Here is a 14248-nt window from a genome sequence, read left to right on the forward strand (position 1 = left end):
CATTTCCTCAAAAAGATTGTATCTCTTGAACTCTGTTTGTCGCATGACTACTTCTTTGTCGCAGGAACAACTTTTATTTTTTTCCTTTAAAAGAATTAATATATACCTAGATAGGTAAGTACCTCTATTTTTCACAAGAGTCTGTTTAATCTGGATTGCAGATACGAGACATTATAGCCACAGCAACCCGCTCCCAAACGGAGTATAGAAAGCTTCAAGACGAAACTTTAGCTTATTTACGCCGGCTCAACGTTCCACCGCGAGTCAGAGAGAGGGTCAAGCAATGGTTCTCCTTCACCTGGGAACAACAACGCACCCTAGGTCCAATTTGTTACAGAATCTATTTACTTACATTAAATTAATCACGTTTAATTTAAATTAACGTAATTTATTTGTCATCCAAGGATTTTATCGTAAGAAAAACATCACTGAATATACTTACCGTACAAATGCAGAGTCGTGTCTGTTGCGCACGTCGGTACGGAGGGTAGGTTGGGGGAAAAGGTCTAAGTAGGTATACCTTTTCGAAAAGTGTCATTTTTTTCATGCGTGAATGACTTTTCTCTCCGCAAGGGATGAGAGTTAGTAGGTTACTACCTACGGATGTGCAGGTATCCATTTAATTCTTGACGGCTACCGAATCCTTAAAATAGATGATGAATCGTAAGAATCGTTTGAAAAAATTAAAGATTTTAAAACTGTTTTCCTCATCTGTTAGGTAAAAATTCACACCTATCGCTAATTTATATGGGTAGAAGGGTGAGAAAAAATGCCTCAAATATCCTTTGCGCCATGAGATTCGACTACAGTTGCCGATTACTGGTTGGTCAAGCCAGTACTCTCATTTTGGAGTAATGACGTGAAAACAACTTTTCAAAAACTTCTAACTTTTAAAAATACGCACGACTTTGAAAAACTGCAATTTTGTTTCACGAAACGCATTTTTGGTATTTTGTAGGTGAAATTTACAAGCTTGGCTTATTGTGTGTGTGCTTAATTCATCCGCGCTCCCCACGTAGCAGTGATCGCGATAAATAGCGATTTTATATCGGTTGGTTATCGCAATTATATCGGTTGCAATATATCGAGATATTATCGCATAAAAAATTGCGATAAATGGCGATTAAATCGCTACACATCGAAATTTTTGGCTCGATAAAATCGCGCTCAAGTTTCGTCAATAAAATCGAGATTAAATCCCATTTATCGCGAGTTTTATTTCGAAGATATTGCGATAAATTGCCGGGCGATAAAATCGCGATTTATTCCGAGGAGATCGAGGATAATCGCTTAGATGTTGATTATCCTGGCGATTTCATCGCCGATGAAATCGCAAGATATAGCGATTTTTCCGTTCAGAAATGCTACTTGGGTCTCGGACATTGCGACTCTATTGAATCTTACGGAAATTTTGCGGCAACACTCTGGCCAAAAATTATAAGTCTGTCAGTAATGTGTAGGATGCTTACAAGAATAGGAACGCGGACGGCAAAAACTGTTCAATGATTCGATCCGGAATTTTGATGCAGTACCTACCTACCTACTTACTCACATTATATTCCATGCAAATATCCTCCATGCATATTTCCTCTTTGGTATAGATGAAGGCCGAATACTGGATACGTTACCGCACAAAATGAAAACTGATGTGGCAATTAACGTTCACATCCAGACTTTGAGCAAAGTTCAACTCTTCCATGACTGCGATGAAGCTTTACTGAGAGAGCTTGTGCTTAAGCTGAGACCTGTTTTATATTTACCAGGAGACTACATCTGCAGGAAGGTAAGATACAAAATTAATTCAGATAATTGCTTTTTCCTCCTGCAATAATAATTTAGTCTCGGAGGCTTTTGGAAGGAGCAGGGCACCAATCTCGGAATCAGGTTTAGGTATTACAGATTTTCTACCTAAGAGTTGGGTGATTTGATCATTTGTTTCTCCCAAGCCTTAGTAAGTATGCAAAAATGATATATTTAAAAAAAAAAAAAAAAAAAAAAAAAAAAAATCAGTTTTTCGCAAAGTAGAACAATTTTTGGTATTCTGAATATTTATGCGGAAGGCGAAGTAAAAAGAAAGTGTATTATTTATCAAAACTAACAAAAAATTTGCCATTATTGTGTTCCTGCCACCACAACGCTTTAGGTGGATCCTGGTTTGCCAAGAGAGGATAAAGCCTGAGGACGCGAGAGTATTGTTGGGTTGAGAAAGGTACTGGCGAGAAGCTATATCGGATTACCGAGGAGAGCAGTTAGTCCAGAAATTGAATTTTATTGAAGAAATGGTTTTAGTACAGTTTGAGCAGAAAATTTCATATACTGAGTCGACCATTTTCGTAAAAATCACATTGATCATCAACAAGTCCATATTAGATATACCTATATCTTCGTATTGAAAAATGTACCGCGGTAAACAGACATGCTTTCTCAAAGGGTTCGTAATGTCACAGTTATTTCAGCGATTCAGCGCGTACCTAAGCATGATCGCTTCTTCCGATCAATTCACTATACCAAAGATCTATGCTTCACCTGTCTCTAAAGGCCCAAATAAAAAGACAATGAAAAAATAAGTAAAATTTGGAGATAAACCTGTTTGAAAAGGGGTGAGATTTGATCAGAATATTTTAAAAGTGTCAAGGATGAAGTAGGTACTTTCCAGGTTTATCTTCTAGGGCAATTCTCTGCTAACTCTACTATTTTTACTACAGTGGACTCTCGATAATTCGAAAACCTCGTTAATTCGAAAGAAAGTCCGTTTCCCTTGAAAATCTCTCGATACTTCGAAAGAAATCAATGTATTTTTCTCCCCTCGTTATTTCGAAATTTTTAAGCTGGCGCGGCCCTCTATAATTCGAAATTGCAACGTAAATTCTCTCTGTAATTCGAATTTTGGGAAGTAAATATGGTCCCCCCTCTATAATTCGAAATAAGACGGTACCTTCCCTCTACAATTCGAAGTCAACTGTTTATGTACCTGGGTGTCTGAAAGAGCTGATAGGATTGTCAAAATGTAAACATGTAATTAATAATTTTAAAATTAAATATAAATAATTAATACTTAATAATAACTTAGTGTAATTTTTACCTCCGTAAAGAAATAAACTGATATTTTTGGTTCCTTTTGACGTAAATCCGTCCATTTGCCTCTCTACATTCGAACCTCTCTAATTCGAAATTTCTCAGCATGAATCTCTTTAATTCAAACTCTCTTTATTTCGAAACCTCGCTAATTCGAAGAAAAAGCCGATTCCCTTCAATTTCGAATTATCGAGAGTCCACTGTATTTTAGTCCAAAATTTTCGAAAAATGAACTCTCAGAGACGCCTTGGCAGATATGTTTTTCTAAGACTTCACGTAATTTTACACTCGGAATTAATAATTGTTTCCACAAGAAACAGAGTTTCAGTCTTCCGCCAAGCAGGCAGAAATCAAGAACCCGGATAAAATTTCAACTCAGTCCCTCTGCTTTTTTGCCTTTATTTTATAGGTATAATTGTCCTCCCAAATTTTTTCGAACTCCATGGAAATAAGATGTAAATACAATGAATTTTCATTTTTTAAAAAGCCTTAAAATTGTCAGGAGAGTAATTATCTCGAGGAAAGGGCAGATTTTCGGAGGAAAAACTGAAATATATCAAAATTTCTTCCTGCTATAGTTTCTTTATTTCCCTGGTGCATTTTTGTACAGAATACATTCATTTTTTTTTAAGATGTTACATCGATTAAGTTGTAAAACATCTGTTTTGGTGCTAGGGGAACTCAAATTTCTTTCAAAACCAAGCCATAGTAAAATGGAGACTGAGTTGAGAGGTCATGGGTGTGATATGCAGGGTGGCCCATAGACCTACCGTACCAGGCCTTTTTTCGGTTAATTTGGGTCATACGAAGTCCAGGATCGCGGGGATGAATAGGGAATCGACCCCAAGGAATCCGAATTTTATGGTCTCAGAGCCCCTCTGGCGTCCCTTGGGGGGTAAAAGGGGGGTCCATACTTCAAAAGTCAGGGTTAATGTCAAAATTTTGAAATTATTTCATCGGAATCAAAACGTACGGAAAATTTTAGCTTAGATCGACACCAAGAAATCCAAAATCGGCCCACCCGTGTCCAAAATACCGACCCCTAAAGGCGGGGGACAGAGCCCCCTTTCAAAAAAATTCAAGTTTGTTAAATTGACGTGGAGACTCGGAAAAAATGTGTATTCATGGGTAATCGACCCCAAGGAATCCGAATTTGAGGAACCCGTTGTCTACAGAGACTTTTCTGATGGGGCACAGGGGGACTCTGAACTTTCAAATTTAACCGGTGTGGAGGTTACCCCTGTGCCCCATCAGAAAAGTCTCTGTGGACAACGGGACCCTCAAATTCGGATTCCTTGGGGTCGATTACCCACGAATACACATTTCTTTCGAGTCTCCACGTCAATTTAACAAACTTGAATTTTTTTGAAAGGGGGCTCTGTCCCCCGCCTTTAGGGGACGGTATTTTGGACACGGATGGGCCGATTTTGGATTTCTTGGTGTCGATCTAAGCTAAAATTTTCCGTACGTTTTGATTCCGATGAAATAATTTCAAAATTTTGACATTAACCCTGACTTTTGAAGTATGGACCCCCCTTTTACCCCCCAAGGGACGCCAGAGGGGCTCTGGGACCATAAAATTCGGATTCCTTGGGGTCGATTCCCTATTCATCCCCGCGATTCTGGACTTCGTATGACCCAAATTAACCGAAAAAAAGGCCTGGTACGGTAGGTCTATAGGCCACCCTATAGAGAGACATAGATGTGATGGAGAGAGTGTTTAAAAGGGAATTGGGTGGGAAAGGAAAGGAAACGGGCACAGATTAGTCCAGATCGCTAACATCGGCGGAAGAGCGTGTAGTTTTGTGAGCACCATTGGCGGGAAAATCCATGGGCATTTAAAACTAGGAGCCAAAACTGAAATTTTGGCTATTTGCAGCAGATTTTCGGCGGGAGAATACTTCTTTTTCAGATTTTTGTGGGATGAAATGTTCCGAGGAATTCAAGAATTAGTTTCTCAGTAGAATCAATGTGGTTCAATATTTCCAGATTAAAAGATGCAGCACTTTCCCCCTTAATTTGGAATGTCTATCCATCATCTATTCTGGATGAATCGATCTTCACCGCCAGATTATACCTAATAAAATTTACAAGGAAGATCATTACGGTACTGAAAACAGGTAAACTAATTTAGGAAGGAATGCCTCTCGTATTCATGTATTCAGAAGAGTTCTTATTGGATTACGTTACTTTATCATCTTTTTGCATTTACGGCACGGAATACGGCTCGCTTGCGAGCCGTAAGTCACTCGCGAAGCGAGTGAGCGGGGGTCCAGGGGGCGGAGCCCCCGGCTAGACGCGAGGCGAGCGAAGCGAGCCACAGCGGCTAGCCCTTATATAGAAAAAACCTGGGTCCTATTTCCAAAATCTTATTCTAGGGCCTATTACCTGTCGATAACCGAAAAAATCATGAAAATCGGCCTAGTAGAACGCTCGAACGAACTATGACAAAAAATAAAAATTTATATTGTTTAAATGGGAGAATTCGCAACTTTACCACGCAATATAAAAAAACCTGGGTCATACTTTCAAAATCTGAATAGAGCGGGCTCATCGAGAGACAATTGCTCGCCGATAGCCGCAAAAATCATGAAAATTGGCTCGGTACAACACTGGAACCAAGCGTTACAAGATATGCTTAAGGAGATCTTGGAGCTTACAGTATAGATAGTTGAATTTGGTTGAAGCTTTCCTTATAATAATGCAGGAACTGAGTTGAGTTGGTTCAGGATGATTTTAACGTCCACACTTAAAAAATAATACCTAAACACGTTCTTGTCGGTTATCACAGCGATTGCACATGTTAGGTGTGGTAAAATGATCATTCTGAATAACAACAACTACTTGTTTTTTACAAACAGCGCCCCTGGTGGCTCCTATATGAGGCAAAAAGTAGGAGGACTGAGTTGAGATGAAAACCTTGTGATAAGCCTTCTGCCTCATCTCATGACGGGTACATTGTCAGTATTCTTAAGATAGACTAAAGAAATAGAAAGTAGAAGGTCCATACATTCTAAAAATGTCAAGTTTAAGTAGGTTAGCTTCGGTTTCCAGCATCCTACAGCCGTTTGAGTTGCGGAACCTCAGTTGTGTGACGCGGACAGAGTTGAGATTTTGTGCCCTTCTCTGCCTGTTAGGTAACAGAGGTTTAGTATTTGTTCTATGACGTTTTCAGAGTATGCGTCTGACGCAAAAAGTTTTTCTGCATCAAAAATAATTGTATACTTGGACTCTGTTGATTGATGTGTGCGCCAGAAAAGCCCGTGTGAGAGAAATAGTAGAAATACCTAACAGAGAATTACCCACATATAGTTAGCACATGCCTAACAGAAGGTTTCAGCGCATACGGTTGACACATAGCTGGGGCACGGTTAACATATAGCTAACGTATGACTACCATAATGTGATTTTGATTTCAGTTTGCCATATGCTAGCCATATGTGCGGGCACATATGCACAATTTTTTTTTTTTGGTGTGTGTACTTTTTTCGGCTTCTTACGCTCATTTTTACCAGGGAAATGAAAATGTCGAAACCTTGTCATTGCTTTTCGATAATTGGTGTCCTCTGTGTCACAATTGCGGATAACAAACGTTCGCCGATTAATTTGAACTTCTTAACGTCGATGGATCATGTATCTCGTCGATGAATACTAATTACTAGCTGCTCCGGGCGCCCTCCACAGCTAGCAATGGTGGTGCAGTAGCTTATTTGGAATCGGAGCGATTAGTTGAATCTCTTTAATAATGATGATGATTCTGCGGCAGAAGATCAAGGAATTTAACTGCCTCTCTGCGTTACAGGGTGGAGACTGCCATTCTACCGAAAAATGTTATAAAAAGCTCGCATTAAGTATTAATTTTTCTTTTTTTTTGTTACTGTTTAAATTTTTTTTTATTTTTATTTTTTGATAATTTTCTAATGACTATGAGGCTTTTGGGATTCATAAAAGATCGAAGCACCTCTTTGTGCACGATGTTTTTTGTACGGTTGCCTTTGGGAAGAATTTGGACTTCAAAATTTTTGTACGATGTAGCTCGTGAGAGTGCAACATATAGTTGACCATGGCCAAAAACTGTTTGGGGTAAATAAATGCCGATTCGCTTCAGTGTTTGACCCTTAGCTTTGATGATGGTCATGCAGAACGCAATGCGAATTGGAAATTGTCGCCTCTTAAAAGAGAAAGGGAGAGAGGAGTCTGCAGGTGACAAATCAATTCTTGGCAGTGAAATTCTTTCACCGGCCTTCTCGCCGGAAATGACCTGCAAATCAAGACAATTTTCATAACGTTTCCAGACGATCAATCGGGTACCATTCGATAAACCTTTAGAAACGTTGAGGTTTCTTAAAAGCATGACAAAAACCCCCTCCAAAAGTGTGAGTTTATGCGGTGGTAAGCCACTAAGATTAAGACTGTCCAAGAATTCGAGGGGAAAATTGAGAGCCTCTCCCTCTTCCTCTACAATGAGCCTGTTAACACTGAAGTACGTTTTAGAGACACCTGAAAGAACTTCAACAACCTTGTCGTTAATTTCATTGCAATGCTTATTTTTAGGGGCCAGAATTGCGCAGTTTGTGAAATCTACGTTCGAACATGAGGAAGCTACCTTTTCCATAAATTTCAGTAATAATATCAGTTTCAGTAATACTGCTTGTCGGTAAATCAACGAATTCCGGCATGGCCTTTTTTAGCAGAAAGGTAAACACCATCACCTATTTCGAGTTAAAATTTTGCAAACTCCGCTTCGTCTTGCAAAGTTCTCATATTTTGAGTAAGTTTTCTGATTTTGAAAAGAGGTCAAAGTGGTGAGAATTTGATTGCATTTTTCACCAATGTTTGGCGAGAAGCATGCGGGACAACGGGTAAAACCTGTCTAAAATCACCACCCTAGACGACAATTTTTCCTCGAAAAGGGATATCATTACCCATTCTCTAAGAAATCGGTCGATGCATGCCAGAGCATGCGTGATAACCATGGGAGCTTCACCCCAAAAAATGATCGTTGTTTTCCGAATGGTCTCAGCCTCTCTTGAGCTAACCGTCAGACTCGACACAGAATTCTCATTCAGAACCGAAGGAATTTTGAATTTGCTATGAGCCGGCCTACCGTTAGGTAGCAACGGTGCGACGATACTTGTCCAAGCAACGGAGATGACGTCTAAGTTTTCCTTCGTACAATGCAGTAAGACATTCTTAAACGAAAGTTTTTCCCGATCCTCCTGGACCATCAATGAAAATCGCATTACACGTGTAAGATGGATTTTGGATGAGACTAATTATTTCAGAAATAATTTGATGTTGCTCTGGGTTAGCGGCAGAAATCATGGAATCATAGTTTTAGGGGGAGGAGAGGCAGGCTCCGACCCTTGAAGATTCAGGTTAATTGGAAGCAATTCCGGAAGATCAAATGATGATATTGAAAATCCATGAAGTCTTAATGTGCTTTCAATAGCAAAAAGCCGATCAACGTAGTCGACCGACCAACAAAATAAAGAGAGAGGAAGAAACGAAGTATCAAGCAAATTTGAAACAAAGTTGGAAAGAGAAAAGAACAAATAAGAATGAAATGTCCATAACAATACATGTTGTTAGCAATACGTGTGCGCACCGCTGCAGTTAATAAGTCAGGGTCAGTCAAACCGCCAGGATGCCTATCAAGAAGTGGTGAAGCGAAGTAGCCGAGAGATTGCGACGGAATGTGGGTGGTGAGTGACGAACGACAATGCGACCCAAACCTTTCTTGAGGTTGGTGGGAGAAAAGCTATACGAAAGAAAACGGAGATAGCCGAAAGAACGTGGTAAGAGGGGTGGCTGAGATCCTAGGGGGGATATCTAGGGACGGGCAAGCAGGTAGCGGCCAGATGACCGCTCAAAACAGCTGAACTTTACTCGTCGATAAAAGTAAGAAAATTTAAGAAAATCGAAAAAACAATTAGGTACAGCCTGCAAATCTACAGATCAGAAGCTTTCATTTAAAAAAAAAACCCCATGCAAATCGGTCCGGTGGTTCTCTCAAAGTTAATGTCCCAAAATGCGGACTTTAGTCTGAATAAATGGGAGAAAATTTGAGCCCAGCTAAACTTCACTCGTCGATAAAAGTAAGACAATTTGAGAAAATCGAAAAAACGATCACAGCCTGCAAATCTACAGCTCAGGGGCTTTCATTTAAAAAAAAGATCACGCAAATCGGTCCGGTGGTTCTCTCAAAGTTAATGCCCCAAGATTCGGACCTCCGTTTTAATCCATCGAAGAAAATTTGAGAAAATTATGGGAGAAAATTTGAGAAAATCGAAAAAACGATCACAGCCTGCAAATCTACAGCTCAGGGGCTTTCATTTAAAAAAAAGATCACGCAAATCGATCCGGTGATTCTCTCAAAGTTATTGTCCCAGAATGCGGACTTTAGTCTGAATAAATGGGAGAAAATTTGAGCCCAGCTAAACTTCACTCGTCGATAAAAGTAAGACAATTTGAGAAAATCGAAAAAACGACCACAGCCTGCAAATCTACAGCTCAGAAATCGGTCCGGTGGTTCTCTCAAAGTTAATGCCCCAAGATTCGGAACTATGCATTTTAATATATAGGATACTTTCTAAGCAGTGTTTTTTTTACGATTTAATACAACCTAAGCGCTGGGAATTACATTTAAGTATTAGTCATGAAGGTGATATGGCAAAAAAAGGGAGCATCATACGCTAATATGGTCAGCATAATCTTACCAGGAAGTTTTAGGAATGGGGGTTTATCCTTTGTCCGTCAAAAACCAAAACAATTATTGAACTTTTCTTCTACTAAAGTGGCCTATTGATTCATGAGGAAGCTGCCCGAGGCAACTCGAAAATGAGCTGTTGTGGTCACTGGGTACAGTAGGTACTCTTTAATTTTTTATTCCAATTTTTCACCAAGGAAAATGATATTTTTTACAATCGGATTGCGAAGATTTGGCCCACGGTCGCAGGAAGATAGCAATGGAATTGCGCAAGTTTCTTGGGAACAAGTTGCATCTTTTTCGTTGCAAAATGCAACTTGGGATCTATAAAAAATGCTGGAGCTACGCGAAAGACCCAGACCTGCATAACTTTCTGATTTTAAGCGAAGGTCTCAAGACACATGGTATACCTACTCACGCCGGTGAAATTCTCATTGAATGATTTTAGGGAGAGGTCGGCAAAGAGATGTACATCGTGAAGACTGGACAAGTACAAGTAGTAACGGGAGAAGAGGAGGTTCTGGCAACATTGACTGAGGGTTCAGTTTTTGGTGAAATAAGTCTATTGGCCCTGGCAGGCACCAATCGCCGCACAGCAGACGTTCGGTAATATTTAATTTCTAGTTTTCATTATCAGTCTAACCTTCTGATATAATTTATCATTGCCGATGTTGCATCTATATTATTCCTTTGTTGTGTATATATAATATATATATATATATATATATATATATATATTATATATATATCTATATATATATATATATATATATATATAATTATATATCAGGCATTTAGTCAAATGCCTAGGCAAATAGTCAAATTTTACCGAAAACCCACTTTGGCTATTCGCCTAGGCAGTTGATAAAGTGCCTAGGCATTTGATAAAGAGCCTAGGCATTTGACTAAATGCCGTATGGCCTTTAGGCAAATAGTGAAACTCGTTAAAAATCAGGCAAATAGTCAAATTAGCAATTAATACGAACAATTTACTCACCGAAGTCATTTGTTGGAGCAACTAAGCTGATGGTGGCATCTTGAGGAGCATTTGACGTTGTTCTTGAAGCACAGACAACGTCGAGTACCACATTGTTTTTTGCTTGGCTTACAGGAACACTTCATAACACCTTGGCCGCCAAACATAGAGCCGGCTGCAACCGCCTCACGGATCGATATGAATTTTTCTCGCGGAATTTGTGAAAAGTCGAAATCAACACAGTCGATTCGTCGAAGGTCAGGTCTGGCGCACCAATTTTTTATGATTCCACCAATAGTTCCGACTTGGTAAACTCCGTTACGAATATCTGTTACGAAACCTTGTACATTCTGATGATCAAGAGGCCCTCTATCGACTTTTGGGACGGCTAAAATAACTTTGTCTTCTATTTGTAAATCATCAAACAGTTTTTCACTTGATTCTGCCATGCCAGCTGCTGCATCTTTTTGCCTTTCATGAGTTTCAGAACGTGTCTGACGAATTACTATTTCATTCTGGCATAAGTTACAAAGGAAGGTAGGGGATTTTTGCCCGTCTTCGAGGGTAGTTTGCCCACATTGTGCATGGCAGACATTAGGACATGTCGAACACTGTTCAGTTTTACCACCTGTCTGACAGTTACAGCAAGGGACATCATTTATGTCATCTTCCAATCTAGCAGCTTTTTCTACAGGTGCATCCGATGGTTCCGGCTCATTTGAATCCCTAGAGCGTTTTCTTTCTTCATTCCCTTTGTTCTGCAAGTTTTCCAAATCTTCTTCAGTCGTTAATTTAGCAAGAATGGAGGATGGTATATTGCACTCCGCTCAGCCCCGGTCAGAATACTCTCTGGCCCCGGTCCGTTCATTTGACTATGTGCCTGATCACCTCTCGGCATTTTGTCAAATGCTCAGGCATTTAATAAAATGCCTAGGCATTTAATCAAGCGCCTAGGCATTTAGTCAAATGCCTAGGCAAATAGTAAACTTCGTTAGTTTCTTACATTTCTTGACTATTTGCCTAGGCATTTGACTAAATGCCTGATTTGACTAATTGCCTGCGACAAATTGCTAATTACAGTGCTCGCCATGTACTCATGTGGACCCGGGTTCAATGCTCGATACGGGCTTCTCTGTTTTATTTTATCATTTCTTCTTAGGTACCTATTAGGTACGCTCGGTGTTTTTGTCCATTATTTACTCTGGCCCAATGCAATCATGAACTGACAGTTCATCACAACAGCTAGTCAGTTGTATTAGAGCCAATCGAGTCAGATAATGCTTCATCTATCGTATTGGATCAACTAAAGCTTCTAAACAAGTGTTAAAATATGAATAAACTCTAGTTTTCATCTTTTGACCAAGATCAGGTTCAAAGCGCGTTAATTGCAGAAATGCGTATCTCGTGATGAAATGTCCTTTTCCAATCATGCAATGCTTGATCCAGCCGAATGAGATCAAACAAGAACTTATAAACAATTCAAGTTCGATATTAAAGCTGCAAAAGCTGAAAGAAGCTCGAAATTCAAACGCAGGACTCTCATTGGTGACATTGGTTCGCCAACGTCACAACTTTTATGCTATTGCCCGCCGGGTCAATTCACGTGTGCCTCCCCATAAGGAATCTACAGTCATTCTAATACGATTTTACGTCAATTTGCAACTTATTTTATAATTTAATTTCGTTGAAGTTATCAGTTCTTCGTATCCTCTAATTTACAACTGCATCAACAGGTGTTTTAAAATCGCATCAGATGAAAACCCAACATATCTAAGGAAGTCACGAAAGGGAGGTTATGTCCTCCTTTTGGGATTTTCGCTGATATACTATATGTATACTCATTTTTGTTCAGTGTACTTGTCGCATGTACTTGATATATTGTGAAGAGCCAAGTTTGCATCCATTATTTGACTCTTAATGATGACTGACTATTCAAGTAGGTATGTCAATACATATGATGAATGAGTCAGATATTCCAGGTCCGTACCCCGCTTATTTCTGCGACAGCTATTTTTCATTAGAAATTTTAGAAATATGATGGGAATTGACTTAACTATTTGCCCTCGATATCATAACTGTATAGTTTTTGTATACCGAAACTCTTTGCATAGGTAGGTAATTAGTGTTATGTAATTATCAAAATCCCATAAATTCATCACAACAGGCACTGGATTAAACGGAGAAGGTAACTCCTCGACTAGGCGGGCGGTGCTGATCAAGTACCAACAGTTTTTAGCTATGGTGCATGGTTGGCGGAGAATCTTACCTAATATTTAGTTTATCGTCTTTTTAACTAGTTTACTCATGAGCAGACAGATTTAAACAAGTAAAAATGTTCAAATAGGTTCATAGTAATCCCTTAGCTAGTCAGCTAGCGCAGCTAAGCGAGACACATTTTATGCAAAAAAGTAGAATGTAAGGATCCAAAATCCAACAAATTAGATGCAGAAAGCTATATCATGCTACGGTAGATAATTTGTGGTAATGAAGAAATTAAAACTACGGTAAGTATATGAGAGTTTTACCATGGAAATAGGATTGATATGTATCTCAGATAAGAATGTAAACATTACCTCACTTTCGTGACATGCTTGGATACATCGAAAATAATTAAATCATCTGATGGGATTTGTAAGTTTGTCGGGATGTTCTTATCGACTAGAGAGTATAAAGAGCTCACTATCGTAAGTGTTGGGTTTTCAGACCCAAAGGATAGTTTTATTTGTCATTTTTAGTGGATATATTTTTCAGTTCATTCCTCCCGTTATTTCTACCGCGCTGCCCACCTTCTCCTCTCTTCCCGCGTTGTCACCCGCGCCGCCTTAGCTTTTCGCAGTGCGCGCGCCGACATCGGCGCAGCTTTTCTGCGCAACCATGCACCGCAGCCCGTGGACGAGTGGGCCAGCACTCAGCTTCCAGCCGGCGCAGCAGATCTCGTCTCTCCCGCGGTACGCTCGACGTCACTTCTCATTGTAGGTATCTTTTCGCCACGACGTTTTTCCGTGGTATGATTTCCATTTTCCTCAGGAAGCACATACCCTGAGAAGACCCTAGGGACGCACATTCCCCTATTTGCCCCAGAACGGTTTTCCCTGGGAAGCTCATTTCCCCAGGACGGTTTTCCCTGGGAAGTTTATTTTCCTCTTTGCCCTTTAGTTATTATTATTCGTTGTTTGCTCTCCTGTCTATATCATCGTTTCGGTGTTTTCCTTTCTTCTTCTCGTGGTGGGATGCCTAGGTACGCGGTACGCCTAGTTGCCTTGGGTTCTGTCCCCGAGATGATCCTCTTTCTTTCTTTTTAGTTATTTTTTTTTTCTCGTTTTCTCCTTCTCTTTTTCACGGTCCTCCGAACCCTCTTTTTCATTACGTCTACGGACGCGACAGTAAGAAAATTTGATGAATAGGTACGGCCTTCAACAGTGCGAGAATTCCATTTGAAAATTTGCCTCTATTCCTTATGGGGAAATTCACGTATTCATAAAATAAAC

The 14248-nt window shown here is 39.7% G+C and overlaps 1 protein-coding gene across 1 annotated transcript in view; it reads left to right on the forward strand.

Annotated features, from left to right (window-relative positions):
- The window catches only part of LOC140223731 (cyclic nucleotide-gated channel beta-1-like), a gene marked incomplete at its 5' end in the record, with an annotated part of 51421 nt that overhangs the window by 26911 nt on the left and 10262 nt on the right, over positions 1-14248 (forward strand). The window contains 3 exon segments of the mRNA XM_072306332.1: positions 162-321; positions 1602-1783; positions 10233-10390. Coding sequence (XP_072162433.1) covers positions 162-321; positions 1602-1783; positions 10233-10390 — 500 coding nt within the window.

This window comes from Bemisia tabaci, chromosome 1, assembly GCF_918797505.1.
Source record: "Bemisia tabaci chromosome 1, PGI_BMITA_v3".
In the NCBI taxonomy this organism is placed as follows: Eukaryota; Metazoa; Arthropoda; class Insecta; order Hemiptera; family Aleyrodidae; genus Bemisia; species Bemisia tabaci.